Here is a 22,256-nt window from a genome sequence, read left to right as displayed (position 1 = left end):
TTTTGTAGGTCAATGGTGTTTCTTTTAAAACCAATTTGCAGCTGTTTAGTTGTAGAAAAGACTTATTATACGATTTAACAAATCCTCGACCATGACTCATGTCATTCTCATTAAATATGCTTAACATCACAGTCAACAGTACATTTTATGATGAACTTATCTTGAAATTTACTGTGAAATCAATTAGTTTGCATCCGCATACCCAGATTCCTGCTGTTTAACTTAATGAGCAGTCGTAAGTGTTTTCTCATCTCCTTTTTCCACTTTTCATTTTATTTAAGTCTTCTTTTAATTTCTCTCTCAGATGTTGCAGAATTTAAACATTCTTTCTTGCAATTGCTACTGCATCTCTATTTTTTACAATTTTCTCATTTCTTCCTTACTTTACTTATTGCACCCTTGCACACAGATTATAGACAATTAACTTGAAACGACCATCTAACATTGCTTTTAACTTTTTAAAGATGTGCTCTAAAGTGCTCTTCTGTATTATCTGAATCTGACAAAGCGTACAGTTGATGGTGGTCCACAGTATCAAGGCAAAACACCACATACAGTAGTTTGTTTGACGTATACCACATAGATGTCAATTAGCTATTAGCTAATACGGGCGGTCATACCATTAAAACCAAATAATTTCATTCCTTCAAATGTCCAACAAATATGGCCTTTGCTTTCCTACAGGAGGTGTCTGCAAAGTACTCTGTTAAAACCTTGATTAGATTCTTGAATTGTGACAAATCCTCATTTTGACACCTTGGGAAAATGATCATTCATATTTTAAGTACATGTGTTATTGTTCATTATTCTTAATGTTCTGATGTTGCCATTTTGGAAGTTTGTTTTTGCCACTTCTCTTCCCATTTTGTGTGTTTCTTTAATGGTGTTGCCATATTGTTTTTGGTATTGGCATTCTTTGCTAACAATGAAGTGTTTTGACATGATGCATGATGTCATTGAGACACCCATATAAGATGGTGGCATGCATCACCTTATCTGAGTGTGGATCAATTTCAGAAGTTCTTGTCTAGTGTTAGTTAAGGGAAAAGTAAACAAGCTAGAATTTTTTAACCTTTTAGCACTGTTACATTTGACATCAACTCTAGTTTTATGTTTGTGGTTCTGATGATTAACTCCCATTATGGCTAGTTTTTTTATCAACATTTCAGTCGTTTTCCCTTTCTATCTCTCTCTAAAAATACTGATGACTACCTATTACTTCCTAGGTGATAACATGAGTTGCTCTAGACTTCATCTTTTAGAGGCTGTCATAATTAATTTTGTTGTTTTTGTTTGGTTTTGAACTTATATTTTAATATTATGTTTTGACACTGGGACCTCCCTGCATGATGTTTGTATGTTCTCCCCATGTCTGCATGGGGTGTTTTTTGGGTGCTCTGGTTTCCTCCCACTGGAGGTTACATCAACTGCCAATGCTCAACTGGCCTGTGTGTGTGTGTGTGTGTGTGTGTGCATGTGCGTATCCAGGGGTTTTTCCTGCCATGCACCCAATGCTATCTGAGATGGGCTCTAGCAACCCCCATGACCCTGGTCTGTATTAAGCAGATTAGATAGATAGATAGATAGATAGATAGATAGATAGATAGATAGATAGATAGATAGATAGATACTTTATTAATCCCAAAGGGAAATTCGCATACTCCAGCAGCAGCATACTGATACAAAAAACAATATTGAATTAAAGATTGATAACAATGCAGGAAAAAACAGACAATAACTTTATATAATGTTAACGTTTACCCCCCCGGGTGGAATTGAAAAGTCGTATAGTGTGGGGGAGGAACGATCATCTCAGTCTGTCAGTGGAGCAGGACGGTGACAGCAGTCTGTCGCTGAATCTGCTCTTCTGTCTGGAGATGACATTGTTTAGTGGATGCAGTGGATTCTCAATAATTGATAGGAGCCTTTTGAGCGCCCGTCGCTCTGCCACGGATGTCAGACTGTCCAGCTCCATGCCAACAATAGAGCCTGCCTTCCTCACCAGTTTGTTAAGGCGTGAGGCGTCCTTCTTTGTCGTGTCCTTCTTTGTCCTTCTTCTTTCTTCATGCCGTCGTTCTGGCATGACATTATCACACCACCATTTGGAATTTTCATAGCTGCCACCATTTTAATATTGTCACTGCCATCTTAAATACCACGTGGCTAGGCTCACAGGATTGGAAGGTGTGACATGTGACGTCAACAACACCTGCATTGTTTCCAAGAGTGTGGATATTGTAAAAATACTTTGGTGGTGTGGATGGTACTGTTATTTGACCTTTGAGAAACAACCTTGCTTAGTTACAAAAAAATGTGTATAGTGTTTTGGGCTGGCTCCCTTTATAGATGATTTGAGCTATACTCGATGCCAAATTTCTCAACTTATCAGACTCAAAACAACCAGAGATAGGAAAAAAGACGTTCAGAATGTTTACTAGCATACAAAGTTTGCTGTTTTTTCTATGCCTCATTTAATCCTATATCATATGCTGACCTGGCCTTTTTTATATTCTTTTCCATACACACTTTTAATATTTACTTAGCAATGATCCTCATTTGACTTGATCTTTCATTGACACATAACTCATGTATTCATATATGTTTGCAGAGATGTCTATGGAAACTTATGCGTTATTTGAAAATATTACATCTGTCACTCTGTTTATGAAAAGACTAAGCAAATTCTACATTTTCTAATAAACATTTGTGTGTCCAGTTTAGTTTTGTTGTTGATCACTATAATATCTCTTCCAATAGACACATTCTGCATGAATCCCCAGTTTTATTTCAAGCTGCTAGAAGAAGATGATGAGACAAATGGCCCTGTGAGTGGTTGCAGCTTTGTAGTCGGGCTGATGCAGAAAAATGCCAGAAGAAACTTAATTCTTGACCAGGATTTCAATACGATTGGTTTTGCAATTTTTCAGGTATTTTTTTAAGCTTAACATTGGTTAATTATTTGACATTTACGCTGCAGTGCTCCTGTTTTCTGAAATAGTGCAAAATATGCCAACCTGTAATCACTGGCAAACCCACAAGTGATTTCCATTGGAATATTACATCACCTTTTTGATCCTTGGAAATGATTAATAAAATGACAGCATTTGTTGTTCCCTAGTCAAATTACTTTATGAACATAACACATCTTTCCTAAAAATCACCTAGCTGTACCACTGTAGTACAAAAATAGATCCTAGTTAGGATGTAGTAAATATCCAGAACCTGACAATTGTTACAAATCTGCTGGGCTCCAAATTTGGCCTAGTATCAAAAACACCAGTCTAGAATCAGATTCAAGAATGATATACTGTATATATAAGTACAAACAAGACAACAAGAAAGACTGTGGAGTGTCACAGGCGACCCTGTGTAATGAATCTTCTCAAGCATCTTCTCAAATGTGAGTCTTCAACCAACTGCCTCCAGATGGCAGTGGAGCCTGTTATGAGGCTGAACAAGCGGAATGGGTGGGTCCAGGAGGTTGGAAACCAGATGTGACATAAGTGGTCTTTAGGCCATCAGTTTTCCAATCTACAGAGAAATAAAGAGGAGAAGCAGTTAGATATAGCACCACCCTTTGGCTTGGAGTAGAATTGCCATTGGATGAGCCATGAAGTTGCCCCCCAAGCACACATGTGTGACTATCTATATATTGTAATGACCCAACTAATACTTTTCAAAGTGTAATATTAACATGTTTTAATAGTGCATTTTGTGTAATTTGTGTTTTTTTAACATCAGAATTCTGTTTCTGATGTTTGTTTTTCATTTTCATTTAGTTTTACAATATTTATTTTTGTTCACATTTTGCTATTGTTTGTTTTATGAAATGCAGGTTATAGTTTTATTTTGAATGCTTTAATTTTTTTGTTTCATAATATTCTAGTGCCACACAGGAGTTGCATGCCTGTTTTCTACCTTTTTATTGTCTCAACAAGTCATTTTTCTTCTTGTTTGCTGTATCTCTCCCATTCACTTTAGATGATTCCTGTATAAGCACCACTAAAAAATGTTTTGTGATAGTATGTTAAATTATAATGAAGTCTATTTAAAAAATTAATAATTATATATATATATATATATAATATATCAATAATATATATATTATTTTTATCTTTCAGGTTCCTGATGAGGTAAAGTAAATAAAGTAAAATCAGAAGAACAATAGTCATGGTCAGTTAACTTTAATAAATTTCATTTAAAAAGAGGGTGGCATGGAATTGCACAGTGGTAAGCACTGCTGCTTCATCATGGCTTTGAATATTGCACCTGTTTGAGAAATCATTATATTAATTTCTCAATTAATATTGTAATATTGAAATCAGTACAACTGAAGGAATGGAAATTCACATCATTTGGCGAGCCAGAATAGTCTTCAGATTAGTTTCTGTAAATTTAACATTTTCAGCACATTTAATTTATTTAAGCTAAATTGCACCTATGATCTAAAAAGCAGAATTGTTTTTTAAATAATTCTAACCACCCTCTTCAAGTGGCCATTCTGTTACTTAACTTCTTCAAGTTCCCTGCTCAGTCAAGCAGGTCATTCAGCTTTCATGGTTTACACAGAAGGTGACTGGCTTTGAGATGAACAGAGCAAGGACATCTTGAAATGTTCAGACTATCAATAAATCTTATATTACATTAATCTTATGCTACATTTTATAGTGAGAACCTTTTTAAGAGTTTTTAAAATTTTTTCAGGATATAAGGGCAAAATAAAGCTATTATTATGGATAATGTGTCAAGGAGCTAAACAGTAGGGGCCTCATTTATAAAGCTTACATACGCACAAAAAGAGTCTCGATATGTGCGTACACAACTTCCCATACCAATGTCAGGATTTATAAAAGAAAACTTGATGCAAAAGCCTGCATATATTTACGGCAACTCTGACCCATGCACACACAACATTTCATAGAAACTGGGAAATGTGGGCACCCTTGATCAAGTCGGGAAATGCAGCCAAATGTCGAGTCACACACATAATAATTCATATCACTGGCTTGTTATTATGTGTGTTGATGTGACAAATATAATACACCTCAAAAATGATGAATATGATGTATGGACTCTATTTTAATACTCTTTTAAAGGGCCAATGCAACATATTTGTGCTAAGAACATTTTTTTGTTTTTTTGGCAGTTTAGACTATCCATTGTCAGTTCTCAGGTAACTGGCTGACAGGTCAGAAATATCTCAGCCAAACGTCACTCCATCATGCCTGCTGTGCTGGAAGCCTTTGACTGACAGGTGACACACTACATCCAGTTTTTGTATGCTATGTTTTTGCCAACATAAAAAGGCATTTTGCAGCAGTGTCTGGTTCTCCTAACGTAATCAGATTACTTGACTGCATTCATATTGCAATAAGGGCACTTAAATGAGAATGAAGCTGCTTTTGTTAACCGTAAGTAGTTACATTCCATTGATGCAACAAGTCATCCAAGATGTGACTGGCAAACATCGTGGTTTAGTGGCCTTGGTCAACCTGTGATTTATTTATTTTGTGACAAAGTAGCTTTGACAGATGTGATGATGCTGCACATGGTGGCTGACTAGTTAGTAAGGTAACTGGCTGAACCCCCAGGTTTTCATACGGCCTGTACTATTTATTGTAACAGCAATCATGTCATTACTTGTGCCAGTTGATAGCGGCTACTGTGTCAGATGATGGTTCCTTAAACCTTTCCAAGACCTCAGAGTGCAGGAGAGAGGTGCTATAATGGTGCACATGATCTTGTGCTCTCAATTGTTAGATACCTTTGAATGCAGATGGCATGGTCTTGACAAGTCAGGAGAGAGAGGCTGCTATACCAGCCAATGAAGTTCTGCAGTATCATGATTGCATATGTATAAGGTCGATTAGCATCATCCATACTGTATATGGATGTTGCAAGGCAATATTTAGGGTGTGCTCACATACACATATTTACAAGGTGATTATAATCTATAAAGGGTAAATTGCGTAGAAATGACCAGGTTTTATAAATCTGATGTTATTTTGGCATAAGCATTTTCCATTTTTTTTTTGATGTACTCATATTGTGTCGCTCAAATTCATACAAAGTTTCATAAATGAGGCACCAGGGCTGTCAACTATGGGACTGTTGGTTTAATCTCCACTGCTAAACCATTTTTATAGAAATTATGAATATTGTTTTTTTAATCTCTTTAAAATTTGAAAGTTACTGTAACTTTTCCATGTTAATGCAGTACAAAGGCCTTAAAGAAATAAACTTGGGACCTGATGTCCTCCTAAACCAAGACCCCATTGCCAACAGCAGTACATTCGTCGATGACCGAGAGGAGTGTGACCGGTTTACTCTCCCTCCGGGAGATTATGTCATCATACCATCTACACAAGAGCCAAACAAGAATGGCAACTTCATTCTGCGATTCTTTTTTGAGAAGCAGGCTGTTGCAAGGTGGGCAACCAGATCAAGAGAGAGATGTTTAATTATATTGTTTGCATTGTAAGTTTTTGATGTACTGAAAAGATAGACTGGATTTTACTTCATGATTTTCAAAATATGCCAGTGGTTCAGGCAACAGCACGTTCTGTAAATGTTACATGCTCTGTGAAACACTTCATTTACACAGGTAGGTTCTTCAGAAACCTCACTTACTTGAAGGAGACTTGTCTTCATGCTCATAACATTGTTTTTAGAAGGATGGCTTATTAAATGTGAAGTTTTCAGTCTTCCTTTGTCCCTATGACTTTTGTTCTTGTACTACAGTTTTATTCCATGACTTAAAGAGTGAACAGTTTAAGCTGTTTAGGGAGCCCCAGTGTAACCTACAGTAGTATGTGTAGTAATTGAGCTTTGTTATACATCTATTTTGTGTTATTTTTTTTTAGCATTGAGAATATATTTATGGAGATTTCTAACCATTCCAAATAACTTTATCAAAGTTTCATTTTGTTTTTCCTTATTCTTTTCCTTGTGAACATGACATGAGTGACCAGTCACCCTGGTCACGATTGTAGCACTCCTTCAATCACAGATAGTGATAGTACAAATACGGCAGCATTTCCATGTTTCAGTATCCCTGGGTTGGATAAACAAACACAAACTTTAGCATATTTTGTAAGCAAGTAGGCCAAGTATTAGGTGTCGTTTCAATTTTTGAACTCTCTTTGTGTTGTTGAGTTTTAATTCTCCAGTTTGTCCTTGTGTTTTGTTCGCTTGGTCTCTCTCATTATTCTGGCTTTGACCCTTTCTGTCTCTTACTATGTGTAGCCACACGTCACATGCATACATACATACATACATACATACATACATACATACATACATACATACATACATACTTTATTGATCCCGAAGGAAATTTACGTACCAGCAGACAAGAATTAATTACACCAAGTTAAATACAAACATTTAAGCATACACTACACAAATAACAAATACTGTACAGATAATTCAATCAAAGTACACTAGATGATACATACAATACAGTAATGCCAGTACAGTGAGAATTGTGCAAATAATACTACTATCAAAGTGACAGGTGGCATATAATATTAAAGTGACAGATACTAAAGTGGCTTAATGTCAAAGTAAAATAAAAAAGTGACATGGTTTATGCTGATAAAGTAATAACAAACAAGAGAAAAAAGAGTTATACAGTAATGACCAGGTAGTGAGATATCAGATGTATGTGATGCATAGCTAATACATCTAACATAGCTTATAAGCAGAGAAGGAGTATCAGGGCCAGAACTGAATTACCCCCCGCCCATGTTGTAAAGAGCTGAAGAGTCTAACGGCTCTGGGGACAAAAGACCTCTTCTATTTGTTCATATTGCAGTTCTGTGATAACAGCCTTTCACTAACAAACTCTGCTTAATTTTGGTGGTCTATAGTGGGTGATATTCAATGTCCATAATAGATAGCAGCTTGCATATTGTCCTCCTTTCTGCCACTGTCACCAGAGACTCCATTTCCATTCCAACCCCAGATCCTGCTTGCCTGATCAGCTTGTCAATACAATCAGTATTCCTCTTCTTCAAGCCCCCCCGATCCCCCCAAAGCACACCACAGCATAGAAGAGAGTACTGGCTACCACCGACTAATAGAATATCTGCAGGAGTTTCCTACATATCTTAAAGAAGCCCAGCCTCCTCAGAAAATAGAGCTGGCTTTGCCCCTTCCTGAACAGAGCCTTTGTGTTCTCTGACCAGTCCAGCCTGTCATCCAACTGCACTCCAAGGTAGTTATAGGTCTTGACCCACTCCACATCCACCCATTCAATGGAGACAGGTCTCAGTGGTGGTCTTGACTTAAGGTAGCCCACGACCATCTCCTTGGTTTTGGAAGTGTTCAACAGCAGTTCACAAAAGTCATTCACCAGACCCCTGTACTCCTCCACCTGTTCACAACAACAACAACAACAACATTTATTTATATAGCACATTTTCATACAAAAAGTAGCTCAAAGTGCTTTACATAATGAAGAAAAGAAGAATAAAAGACAAATAAGAAATTAAAATAAGACAACCTTAGTTAACATAAAAAGGAGTAAGGTCTGATGGCCAGGGTGGACAGAAAAAACAAAAAAAAACTCCAGAAGGCTGGAGAAAAAAATAAAATCTGTAGGGGTTCCAGGCCACGAGACCGCCCAGTCCCCTTTGGGCATTCTACCTAACATAAATGAAATAGTCCTCTTTGTAGTTAGGGTTCTCACGGAGTCACTTGATGCTGATGGTTATACAGACTTCTGGCTTTTAATCCATCCATCATTGTTGGAACATCATGGTGCTTTGGGTAGATGGTGGTGGCACAAGCCACCACCAATAGGACACCGGAAAAGGAAACAGAAGAGAGAGTAGGGGTTAGTACAAATTTTGAATGAATAGTTATTATAATGAATTGGATATACAGAGTGTCAGGATTAAATTACAGTGAAGTTATGAGAAGGCCATGTTAAAATAATGTGTTTTCAGTAGTTTTTTAAAGTGCTCCACTGTATTAGACTGGCGAATTCCTACTGGCAGGCTATTCCAGATTTTAGGTGCATAACAGCAGAAGGCCGCCTCACCACTTCTTTTAAGTTTTGCTCTTGGAATTCTAAGGAGACACTCAGTTGAGGATCTGAGGTTGCGATTTGGAATATAAGGTGTCAGACATTCCGATATATAAGACGGGGCGAGATTATTTAAAGCTTTATAAACCATAAGCAGAATTTTAAAGTCAATTCTGAATGACACAGGTAACCAGTGTAGTGACATCAAAACTGGAGAAATGTGTTCGGATTTTCTTTTCCTGGTAAGGATTCTAGCAGCTGCATTCTGCACTAATTGCAAACGATTGATGTCTTTTTTGGGTAGTCCTGAGAGGAGTGCATTACAGTAATCTAGCCGACTAAAGACAAACGCATGAACTAATTTCTCTGCATCTTTCGATGATATAAGAGATCTAACTTTTGCTATGTTCCTTAGGTGAAAAAATGCTGTCCTAGTGATCTTATTAATATGCGATTTAAAATTCAGATTACAATCAACGGTTACCCCTAAGCTTTTTACCTCCGATTTGACTTTTAATCCTAATGCATCCAGTTTATTTCTAATAGCCTCATTGTATCCATTATTGCCAATCACTAAGATTTCGTTTTTTTTCTTTATTTAATTTGAGAAAGTTACTATTCATCCATTCTGAGATACAGGTTAGACATTGTGTTAGCAAATCAAGAGATTTGGGGTCATCAGGTGCTATTGATAAATACAGCTGTGTGTCATCAGCATAGCTGTGGTAGCTCACGTTATGTCCCGAGATAATCTGACCTAGTGGAAGCATGTAGATTGAGAAGAGCAGCGGACCCAGGATAGAGCCTTGTGGAACACCATATAGAATATCATGTGTCTTTGAGTTATAATTACCACAACTAACAAAGAATTTTCTCCCTGCCAGGTAGGATTCAAACCTGTTCACCCATGACACACCCAACAATGCAGTGTAATCTGAGAACTTCTGTATGCGGCATGTCCCTGAGTTGTAGCTAAAGTCCGATGTGTACATGGTAAAGAGGAAAGGGGAAAGAACAGTCCCCTGTGGAGCTCCTGTGCTACTGATTACAGTCTTTGATAAGCCGTTCCCCAGACTGACAAACTGAGTTCTACCAGTGAGGTAATCTGTAATCATGTTCTTCAGGTTTGAGTTCACTCCCATCATGAACAGTTATTCTCTCAGTAGAAGGGGCTGGATGATGTTGAAGGCACTGGAAAAGTCAAAGAACATGATCCTCACAGCACTACATCCTTTGTCCAGATGCAAGTGGGTCTGGTGGAGAAGGTAGAGAATGGCATCATCCACATCCACCTTCTCTCGACAGGCAAACTACAGGGGGTCTAGTGCGTGATTCACCTGTGGTCTGAGGAGTAGTCTCTCCAGGGTCTTCATAATATGGATCTCACTTTCTTGGGAGCCGGGGATGAAACATGAGGTCTTCCATAGAGTGTGGACCCTTCCCAGTAGCAGGCTCATGTTGAAAATGTGCTGAAGGGGTCCTGCCAGTTCAGCAGCACAGGCCCTTAGAAGTCTTGAGCACACCTTATCTGGGCCAGCTGCCTTACTAGGATGCAGCCTCCTCAGTTATCCTCTAATCTAGTCAGCAGTGATGGTTTGAGAAACACGGGGCAGAGAAGCAGGTGGGTTGTTAGCACCTTCTGATGTGCTGCTATGCTGGTGGGGGGAGGGGGCTGCATGATCTAAGCTGGCAGCTTGGAGGTGGGGTGGGTGAGTAGCTGTGAAGTAGGGGGAGATGGCCGGTGAGTTTGTTACAGGTAAAGCAGGAGCAGGGCAGTCAAACCGGTTGTAGAAGAGATTGCACTCATTCACTCTCTCCATATGGTCCTCTGCTGTACAGTTGTTCCTTCATACCATCCCACACTTCCCTAATGTTATGTTGCTGCAACCTGTATTCTACCTTCTTTCTGTATGACTCCTTTGCCTCTCTTAGTCTAACCTTAAGATCTTTCTGTACACTCCTCAGCTCTGTCTGGTCCTTGTTTTTGAATGCTCTCTTTTTCTTGTTAAGAAGGCCCTTAACATCATTTGTAATCCATAGCTTATTATTAGCGAATCAACGTACAGTTTTAACAGGGGCAACAGTCTCCATACAGAAGTTCAGATAGTCTGTCAAAAGTTTGTAATCCCCACAATATCTGCTCCATGTGGCTCCTGCAGAACATTCCATTCAGTAGGCTCAAAACAGTCTCTAAGGGCATTTTCAGCTTCAGGGGGCCATTTCTTGAAGGATTGTATAGCTGTGGGCTGTCTTTGAACTAGAGGCTTGTACTGAGTCTGTAGGCAAACAAGATTATGATCACATTTCCCCAATGGGGGGGAGGGGAATGGCTTGATAAGCATCCCTTACATTTGCATATAAATGGTCAATTGTCCTGTTCTTTCTGGTGGGACAATCAACATACTGAAAGAAGGAAGTCAGAGTTGAGTCCAGTGTAGTATGATTCAGATCACCAGAGATTGCAATTAAAGCCTCTGAGTGTTTCGTCTGAAGTTCCACAATGGTTGCGAGAATGACTTCACATGCCTTCCCTCCGTGTTCGCCCATGGAGGAACATAAACAACAACAATGATGGCGTGAGAAAACTCCCTCGCAAGTGGTATGGACAGAGACCCACCACTAACAGTTCAATGTCCTGACGGCAGATTGTTTCCTTACTGTTACATATCCCGGCTTACACCATCTGATGTTAATAAACAGTATGAGTCACCCACCTTTGCTTTTGCCACAATGTTTAGAGTCCCTGTTGGCTTCTTAATGGTTGTGAACCCCGGGATGTCCGTGCTCACATCGGGAATGTTGTAGGTTAGCCATGTCTCCATCAGACACAACAAACTGCACCCCCAATAGACCCGATGCTTTTTAATTAATGCTGCTAGCTTGTGTGTTTTGTTGACCAGCAAGTTTACATTCCCCATTACCACCAATGGAATAGTTGGTTTATATTTCTTACATGTTAGACAATGTGAATGCTCCAATTTCACTAGCTCTTTGGAAATGTTTCATTATCTGCTGTCGTGAGTCATTCCTATCATACACTGCATGACATCCCTGGTTTACTTTTTGTTGTTTTTTCATGGGTTCATCTGCTTTGATTGTTGTTGCACTGACCTTTGCTAGTCATGCAAAGGCTGTGTTGTGATGTAATTTTCTACGACTATAAAAAATGGAAGCATGCAGATCACATTGTCCAAGCTTTTAGACTGAAGAGTAAATCAAGCAAGTCTCACTTCAAAGCACTTTTTGCAATTTTGGTATTGATGTCTTGCTTTGTTTATTTTATCTTTGAATTGTTGTTTAACTTTTCTGGTTTAGCTTGCTTGAATTTCTGCAGGAAATAACTAAGTCCAGTACTCAACTAGCCCTTTGCCTTAGCTCCATTAAGATAAATTGCCTTCTCTCTTTCTCTCCCCAACCTTTGCATCTTGGTACAGTCACCTTCAATTTGGCTACAAGTGTTACCAGTCTTGCCTTTAAGAAGTTAACAAACTCTCTGCTTCTTGGGTGAAGGATCAAGTGCTATTGCATCACCTGGACAACTGTATATCTTTAGGCCTCTGCCTGTCTCAGCTCTGAGTAGATTGAGAGCAGGGGTGGCTCTAGGCTCGTGGTGGCCCTGGGCAGAGAAAGAATCGGTGGCCCCTTTGCCCGCCAATGTCAATATGGTGTCTTATGCACGGTAACTTATTAACTTGTAAGACAACTCGCCCACTTGCACTAGCTTCGCTTCTATATGCGCGTGTCCGTAACTTGAAAACCAAGTGGCGGCCCATGATATTCTCATTACGGCAGAACGTTATAATACTACATATAGCTTACTGCTCCGACTCTAGCGACATTAGTAAATACAGCGTACTAATTAACAAGAAACATAATGTTTTTCGGCCACATTGCCGTCAGCTGTGTCATTATTTTCTCTTTCTGTTTTATATTTAATATATTTTGGCGTGGCGGCCTCTGGGATTTGGTGGCCCTGTGCAGGTGCACAGTTTGCACGTGCCTAAGGCCGCCCCTGTTGAGAGAGTTAGACATCCTTGGCATCCCTTGAGTCGCCTTCTCTCTAACCTCCTGGGAAATCTTCTCTGTTTCCTCCTGGTTGCACTTCCTCTGTCTTGCTCTGATTCTTTTAGAGGTTTCAGTTTTGGGACACCGTGAATGACAAGGACTAGTGACCCCATCTTCCCACACAAATATGCAAACCTTCTACCATTTAGCATAGTTATGCTATAACCACAGTATTTCATCCCTGGCTCAAATGTCTTTTATTTTCATTTAATATTTAGAGTATATTCTGAATATTATTTTGTAAGTTTTATTATTGAATTGCTGTTTTGTCCTTTTTTGAGGTACTGGCATTTTACTACTATTGTTTGGCTCTCCTTTGTGTCTCAAGTCGTTGGATTACAACTTTGGATGTTCACTTTTGTAAATTAATTTTTATGATTTTTCTTTAGTGTCATAAGCCTTTTTTGTTTTTTGATTTCTGCATTATGGACTGGTTTTGTTGGTCTTGTTAGTTTGGTTAAATAAATTCTTAAAAAATGTAAGGAATGCAGTGTGGAATGAGATCTCTGAGGAAGACAGAATAGTTCAATCAATCAGTCTTTATTCAGTCACAGATGAGTACATGGATTCTACATTGCAAGGAAGTTCTGCTTTTCGGGCAGCTTTTCTCCCTCCCCCTTCCCCTTACTTATAAAAATCATAATATCATTTACCTATGCCTTTCATTTTATTTTGCGAAAATCGGCCAACTGTTTTTGTTTTGTGTACGTGTCAGAGGAGCCCCAAAGAAGGAAAGGTCATCTATCCTGTGTTTAACAGACGTGTTCCTAGAAAAGGAAGTTACCCTAGGTCAGCTTACTTCACCTTGTCTTACGACAGGCGCCTACTTTAATAACCTTTTACTATAGCAGAACAGCTTTTAACCCTTCATAGCTTGCAAGTAGTTTTTTTCTTTCAGAGCGGCAAAGCTTACATTTTTTTCAGACCTCATCTGAAGCTCTTTGAGCCCTATTTTTGGGGTTTTGTGAACTGAACAATCATAACTGGCATCTTGGTGGTGTCCTTGTTGCAGACACTGTGTTGCTAGACCTGAAACCTACCATGGTAAAAAATATACAAAATTAATTACTGTAGAATGCTGAATGAAAGTTTTCTAATTTGTTTTTTCATAATTCTAAAATGTTTATAAACAATTCTATTACTTGTACAGAAATATAATTTTACATATTACTTTATAACTAGTGAAACTCGCAAGTTGCATGCATTTCTCAGTGTTTGTCAGTCTTGCATTCTGTATACTCAGTGGATGGTGCTGCTCTTCTTTTTTTGTTTTCCTGTTATGATGTTCTTCATCACAATCTGCCTCTACGATTTGCTTGATGCTCAGCAGATGTTTCTGGTCTTTTTCTTTCCTCCATTTGACTTTGTCTGCTGATCACTTTGCCATAAATAACTCATGAGAGCAGGTCAGTTTGCTGAGGCTGCCACTACCTCCAATTTGTTTAATTATCATAATGGATCAAGTCATAAGCTTTCAGTGAAGAACTTGATCAAGGTCATAGCTCATGGAGATTGAGAGTAATCACAGATGGCAGACCTTAGCATTTTATACAGTATGTGTAGATTAGGGCATTAGTGGTGAAACAGCAACAAGGCGCTGCTGCCTTACAGTTTCAGTAGGCCAGGTTTGAGTCTTGGCCAAGCCAGGTCTCTTTCTTTATGGAGATTGGGTTTTCCTCCACAGATTAAGTTAATTGGTAATTCTAAATTGGCCTGATGTTTATAAGTGTGGAGAGTGGACTGGCGACCCATGCTACCTTGAGCCTGATGCTGCTCAAATAGGTTTCCACTCTCAGTGAACTTACTGTACAATTGAATTAATCGTGTTCAGTGAAAGGATATATTGTTTAATGCTTGTTAAGTGCAAGATATTCAAGTATTTTGAGTCAGATATGGTATTTTTTCTTTTGCTTTATTTCAGTCGTATGGAACAACCCATCAATGCTGAAATCTATGAGGTATAAATAATTTTTTTAAAATAATGTGTTAAGCATTGGTTATACACATTTTTTTCTATTTTAACTTTGCATTTACATAATCAGTATGTGTGTGATTCCTTTTTACATGTAAATAACCATTTTTCAGAATAATCACTTCAGCTCTCTGTGATATATAACACTTTACAATTGAATTTGCTGTATTCATACATTGACTTGGGTGAAATACTGGGGAACAAAACTTTCCCTAGTAATAACATATTTTTATATTCTTCCTAGCCTAAAATAACAGCAAGTCTGATTGGTTCCCATTCCGGACAGCTAGGAGTGAGCGAAGTAAGCAAACATCTTCATTACTGTAAATTAGTCCTGTGAAACAGAAGTTGAATGGTGTCCTTGCTAAGTATTTGAACCAAACGGACTTCCTCACAAAAGTTCATCAGAGGACGACCATGCAACATAAAACATATTGAAGAGAGCTTTCCAAATGGTTTCATTTCAAACAATAAGCAAACCCTAGCAATGCTAAAAGTCACCTGAAAAACGAGAATTCCCTTGTAACTTTCAGTGTTAGCCTGCTATCTGAGAAGTTGGTGGAGAACATCCTTACCAGCAGTAATGTCACTTTGAAAATATTTGTTTAGAGGAGTAGATGGACCTTTAAGAAGGTGTTAAGATGGATGCCACTGCCTTTGTTAATGTTGCGACCTCTGATTTTAAAAAAGTTATTGTGCAAATTCTGGTAGAGTTCCTGGCTAATTATATAATGACTGTAGGGTTTTAACACACAGATTCCAAATCAGTGGTTTGATTTCTGTTTTTTTTTTTCACCTTAACAAAGTTTAAACTTTGTTTATTTTTAACTGTAAAGCCATTTTGTCTTTTCTCTTGGGTGCCGCCATTTTGTTTATCCCATTGCCATGTTGAGAATTTCTGGTTGCTGGGGGTATGTTCACAGGGATCACGACCCTGACCTCGTTAGGGTTAAAGGTTGGCTTGAGTGGTTTTGTTTTAATGACATTTTACAGAAAAGCCTTGAATCACTGTGTGAGACTGTTTTGATTTTTCCTATCTAACAAATCCTTCCTATTGCCTTTTTAACTTCAAATTTTCATTGTATTTTGGTTTTGATGAAAGGAGGTTTTTGTTTTTTTTGGGTTTTTTTTTTGTCTTCCCAGATTCTGATCTCTTGTTCTGGCTTGATTATGTTCCCAGCTTTTTTGAAAGACAGGATTGACTTTCATTTCCAAACTCAGCTTGCTTTTTGACTTTGTACGAGTATTTCTCCTGGTTCTTACATAAAAATGTTTGCCATTTCCCTGCTGGGTAGTACAGTTAACTTATAAGTGGACCATCAACTAATTTTTATAAGCCTTCTGGAACTTAGTCTTTATGCTTTTTATGGTTTGCCTAACTTTAAAAATAATAATTTTAATACTGTACTTTTTGGATTTCATAACTGATGTCATATTTGAATTCCTTATACTTGAAAATCACAAGTTGACAGAGATATACCTGCAAAACATATCAGAAAACCTTACAGAATTTTAACAATATATATTTTCATAACAACCACAAATTCTCAGGATTTATTGGTAATGCATGTTGTGTGAAATCAGTGATGCCACTTCATAAAGGTTGGCGCACATGTTACTTTATCATCTGAGAATGCAGATAAAGCCCAACAAACTTTGCTCGCTGGTGTGTATATTAAGGCCTTGATCGCTATAGTTTAATAATGCTGGCTCTGTTTTTTCTTACGTTGATTTTTAGTTACCATTGTGACAGAGGTGACAGATCAGATGGATCTTTAGCTACTAAAGTTAAGCTTGTTTTTTGACTGACAGCTCAATACTTATGTCATGAATATGAACAGTTTTAAAATTTGTCCCCATGATTATTCCCTGTATTTCTATGATTTTTATTTTCTTTTTAAGGGTTTCTGTGTGCATAGACTTACATTTTGTAATTGGTTTTCTTATCTAAGGCAATTTTCAGTATTGTAAAAATATTTTGAATCTTGGTGCATCAACATTTTGTTTAAATTATGAGCACCGCCATTCTGAGCTGCTTTGCACGTTGCTACCACATGACAGTGGGAAGTCATGACCTGCGATGTCACAAGTGTGACAGAATGAAGATTGATGTTTTCCATCTTTCAGTGTCCAAGGATCTGAATTTCTAGTAGCTTTGCAAGTGGTTTTTGGAGTTTTCTTTAATTATTTGGCAACAAATTTCTGACTTTGGTTTTGTTTAACAAAGACTTCCTGCTACTTCACCGTGGCCTGTCTCTAAACTTTGTTTTAGTGATTTTCTGTCTCCTGGTCCTTTTCACAACATCTTGGCTGTCTGTGTGTGTGAGTGTGCCCTGCAATGGACTGCAACCCATCCAGAGTATATGCTTGTTGGGTTAGACTTTGGTTCCCCAAAGTCCTATTGTTGTGATTCACATTTAGATTTCCTTTTTCTTGAGCTTTCCAGAAGCTTTTCAAATGAGTTATATATCATTACTGGGGTTTTCTGTTTTTCATTTGGAGATTTGAAAGTTTATAATAGTTTCCTCAATGCTGTTTTGAGAATTTGATGTCTCTCGTTATTATAGTAATGCATCCCACAGTGCCCCAGGATTTTAAGAAGATGTCATCATTGGCACAACTATATAAATGTCACCTCTCACAGCTCTAGCTTATGCGGTATTGAATTGATGTGTTAACTAAGCGTTTTTTACCTTTGACTTCAATGTTTGGGTTAGCGTTTTGTCATTTCTCTCTTTGATCTCCCGTTTTCACCTTGGCAATGTTATTTTTGACCTCATCTTTTCTCTTGGGTATTGCTCTTAAAAAAGTTCTGCCTTTGATTTGATGTCAGTACCCTCACAACAGGAAAAGTGGGTTAAAAAAATTAACAACAACAACAACAACAACATTTATTTATATAGCACATTTTCATACAAAAAGTAGCTCAAAGTGCTTTACATAATGAAGAAAAGAAGAATAAAAGACAAATAAGAAATTAAAATAAGACAACATTAGTTAACATAGAAAGGAGTAAGGTCCGATGGCCAGGGTGGACAGAAAAAAACAAAAAAAAAAACTCCAGAAGGCTGGAGAAAAAAAATAAAATCTGTAGGGGTTCCAGGCCACGAGACCGCCCAGTCCCCTTTGGGCATTCTACCTAACATAAATGAAATAGTCCTCTTTGTAGTTAGGGTTCTCACGGAGTCACTTGATGCTGATGGTTATACAGACTTCTGGCTTTTAATCCATCCATCATTGTTGGAACATCATGGTGCTTTGGGTAGATGGTGGTGGCACAAGCCACCACCAATAGGACACCGGAAAAGAAAACAGAAGAGAGAGTAGGGGTTAGTACAAATTTTGAATGAATAGTTATTATAATGAATTGGATATACAGAGTGTCAGGATTAAATTACAGTGAAGTTATGAGAAGGCCATGTTAAAGTAATGTGTTTTCAGTAGTTTTTTAAAGTGCTCCACTGTATTAGCCTGGCGAATTCCTACTGGCAGGCTATTCCAGATTTTAGGTGCATGACAGCAGAAGGCCGCCTCACCACTTCTTTTAAGTTTTGTTCTTGGAATTCTAAGGAGACACTCAGTTGAGGATCTGAGGTTGCGATTTGGAATATAAGGTGTCAGACATAAGTAATGTGTGGAGGGCAAATGGATAGACTGGTTAAATTATTCTGCATGTTCTTAGTAGAAAATGTGTGTTTTTTCAGCCCTGGGTTTTTAAATACTCTTCCTACTCATGTTAGAACTATGTTAGTATATAATGAACAAGTCTCTGTTAATACATATTGTGTTATTCTATTTTCAAAGCACTTACTACATTGGGAACTTATACCTAGACTTTGATAATTACCCAGGGCATTTCATAAATACATTTGGAGTAAAAGCTTGCCTGAATAATCTATGTATATACTGTCTTTGTGGCCTGCCTTACTCTAGACTGGGCAATGAAGGAGACAGAGACTATTCCTCCACTGAATGGCACATCACCATTGAAGAATGTACTCACCCATTAAATGCAGGAATTATTATGGACTGTTTATGCAAGTGATGTGAAGCAGCACCCCTGCCAGTTGTGCTCCATGATTATTTAATTAACTGTGCATGTCTAAAGTCATGTAGGAGTGTCTACGTTTTTAATGAACTCATATCTTTTTTTTTCCTTGAAGGACTCTCCAATATCTGCATTCAAACTCCTTCAGCTTTTGAACAAACAGATTGAACAACGTAAGGGATCATATCTTAAGTTTTTCTTATTTATGTGATGACTATGAAAGCCTAAAGCTTAACAAAAAAGAGAACACTTGGTTTAAAATTATATATTGTGTTGTTGCAGGAAATGACATCAAGTGTAGTGGCTTCAGGATAGACATTTGTCGAAACATGATCAGTCTTCTGGATGTATCCTTCACCTTTATTCACACATGGCTCTCATTACTAGTATTATAAAATGCACATAGAAGATCTAGACAATAATGTAATCAATAAGCTGGCTAAGTTTGCAGATGATACCAAACTAGGTGGAAAGGCAGATAATGTAGAATCATCTAAATTGTTACAGGCGCACTTGGGCAGCACACAGACTTGAGCAGATTTGTGGCAGAAATAAAAATAAAAAGTAAATAAAAGGGATTACACACAGGATGTAAAAATGTTACATTGGAATACACTATGGGAGGTCTGAAAATTGGAAACACACCTCATAAAAAGGACTTGCAATCCCTAGTGGAACTGTCACTATCAACTGCCAGATAGTGTTCAGAAGCCACTAAAAAGGCTAACAGAATATTAAGCTATGTAATACGATGTGTTGAGTACAAGCCAAGAGAGGTTATGCTGAAGCTTTATAACATGCTGGTTATACCTCATCTGGAGTACAGTGTGCAGTTTTTGGTCTTCAGGCTACAAAATGGACATAGCAGTGCCAGTAAAAGTCCAGAGAAGAGCAACTATGCTGAATCAAAGACTACAGGGGATGAGTAATGAGGAAAGGAACCACAGACCATTGTGGACTTGTCACTTTCAACATCCAGGCAGTGTTCAGAAGAAATCAAGAATGCTAATAAAATGTTAGGTTATATATCATGATGTGTGGAGTACAAGTCAAGGGAGGTTATGCTTAAGTTATATAACATACTACTGAGGCCTCACCTGAATTACTGGGTACAGTTTTGGTCTCTATATTGTATAAAAGACTAGGGGGCTTTGCCCCCTGCTCGCTTTGCTCACCAACCCCCGTGTTTAGTTTTCCGGATACATTCGCCTTTTCGTTATTTCTCAGAGTAATAATTTCTCTTTTTTTGCGCTAATGCGATGTTTACTTTCTTTTTTTGATACTGTTGTTTTTTTCTGCTTTATATTCTGTATCTTGCTCTGCATGTGTTTCGCGCCTACGTTTTTTTTGAGTCTTTTGAATTCCAGTTTCCATTATCTGTAACCTGCTCTGCATGTGTTTAGCCCCCTTGTTTTTTAACCTCTTTATGATGTTTTACTTTATTTTCTACTCTTTGTCTTTTATTTCTGACCTCGCTTTGTCCTGCTTTTTTTTCAATGACACCTGGTCCGTGGTGATCATTTTCCCTTTTTCGGTAATAATTTCCATTTGTTTGCGCTACTGCGATCTTTACTTTCTTTTTTTTATACTTTCTAATTTTCCTACTTTAATATTCTTTAACTTTCTCCGCGTGTATCGTGCTGTTTTTTTTTTTGAGCCTTTCAAATTCCACTGCTTTCATAATCTCTAACCTGCTCCTCATGTGTATAGCGCCAACATTTGTGAATGTCTTTATGAAGTTCTACTTTGTCTTTTAAATCTGAGCCCGATTGGATGTGCTTTTTTCAATTCCACTTGTTCCAGGCTGATAATTACTTTCCTTATTTTCTGAATTTGCACCTAGATTATTCTTTTTCTTTTTTGCTCATTTTTCTCTCCAACGCTTTTGAGTCTCTTTTCTCCATTCTGCTTTCTTCTTCGCTTGGTTGTCAATGTTTCATTTATAACGTGTTGTCCTTATATGCTTTATATGCGCTGAGAGCCCTGGATCTATGTGTGCAGCCTTTACACGACTGAGTGTTTTGCTGCCCGTTGTCCTATTTGATATTGATCAAAAGTAGGGCGTGTCTTCCATGAATCTCATGTTCTACGTCATCGCGAGACGGTCCTGGGTCAATCTCTTGGCACTAAGTCTCATGTTTAAGGTCCCCGTGAGACGGTCCTGGGTCAATCTCTTTCGTCTCACGGGTCTTTTAAGTGTCTTCCATGATCTTAACGTGAAGATCACGTCTCGTCTCCCGCCTTTCTCTCCCAGGATTTTTATTACAATAGAGAGATATGGCAGCACTGGAGAAAGTCCAGAGAAGAGTGACTAGGCTGATTCTGGGACTGGGAGGTATGAGCTATGAGGAGAGATTGAAGGAACCGAACCTTTTCAGTTTATTCGAATTGGAGATTAAGAGTTGAAAGGAATGAAGTGTTTAAAATTATGAAATGAATTAGTGCAGTGAATTCCAGCTGTTACTTTAAAATAAATTCTATATATAAATAAAATAAATAAAGGACCCAGATGGACTTGTTAAGGGTAAATATCGCACAAAGGTTAGAAAGTTTTTTTTGCACACAGAACCATAGACACATGGAATAATTTACCATGTATTATGGTGGACAGTAGGACTTTAGGGAACTTTAAATCTCAACTTGATTTTATTATGGACAATCTATGTGAACAGGATGGACGGGTTTGTTGGGCTGAAAGGCCTGTTCTTGTCACAGTTGTTCTAATATTATAAGATTCACACATAAAGTACATTTATTCATTCACATTCCAAATCTGTGTTATTCTATATATTACAACAGGTTGGTGGACCTGACAGCCTCTAGATTCTTAATACTCTTCATTTGGTGCAATCCCTTCTTTTATTCTTTGACTCTATTATTAAAGTGTATGAGTCAGATAGATCCACACATGGCCTCTGAGGCATGGCAGAGAGAATAAATTGAGTATGAATAACCAACACTGCATCTTCCTGACTAGGCTTCAAATGTTCTATCTATCAAATAGGCCAGTATCCCTACTTGACAACTTTGGTTTTAGAATAAACAAAAATCAGAAAAGGCTCCCCTCTTCCTCCCTAAATTGTTCCACTGAGCTCCTACCATAACTACAAATCTCAATCTACATCTCAGTACAGTTTTGA

The 22,256-nt window shown here is 37.9% G+C and overlaps 1 protein-coding gene across 1 annotated transcript in view; it reads left to right on the top strand.

Moving 5' to 3' along the window:
- Positions 1-22,256, top strand: part of LOC114665751 (calpain-2 catalytic subunit-like) — an 82,958-nt gene that overhangs the window by 41,686 nt on the left and 19,016 nt on the right. Inside the window, exons 10-16 of the mRNA XM_051919249.1 lie at positions 2,758-2,927; positions 4,122-4,133; positions 6,218-6,429; positions 15,018-15,054; positions 15,313-15,369; positions 19,232-19,289; positions 19,399-19,463. Coding sequence (XP_051775209.1) covers positions 2,758-2,927; positions 4,122-4,133; positions 6,218-6,429; positions 15,018-15,054; positions 15,313-15,369; positions 19,232-19,289; positions 19,399-19,463 — 611 coding nt within the window. The remainder of the gene's footprint in view (positions 1-2,757; positions 2,928-4,121; positions 4,134-6,217; positions 6,430-15,017; positions 15,055-15,312; positions 15,370-19,231; positions 19,290-19,398; positions 19,464-22,256) is intronic.

This window comes from Erpetoichthys calabaricus, chromosome 15 (assembly GCF_900747795.2).
Source record: "Erpetoichthys calabaricus chromosome 15, fErpCal1.3, whole genome shotgun sequence".
NCBI classification, from domain to species: domain Eukaryota; kingdom Metazoa; phylum Chordata; class Cladistia; order Polypteriformes; family Polypteridae; genus Erpetoichthys; species Erpetoichthys calabaricus.
Note: the sequence above shows the minus strand (reverse complement) of the source record. Positions and strands in the feature narration are given on the sequence as shown.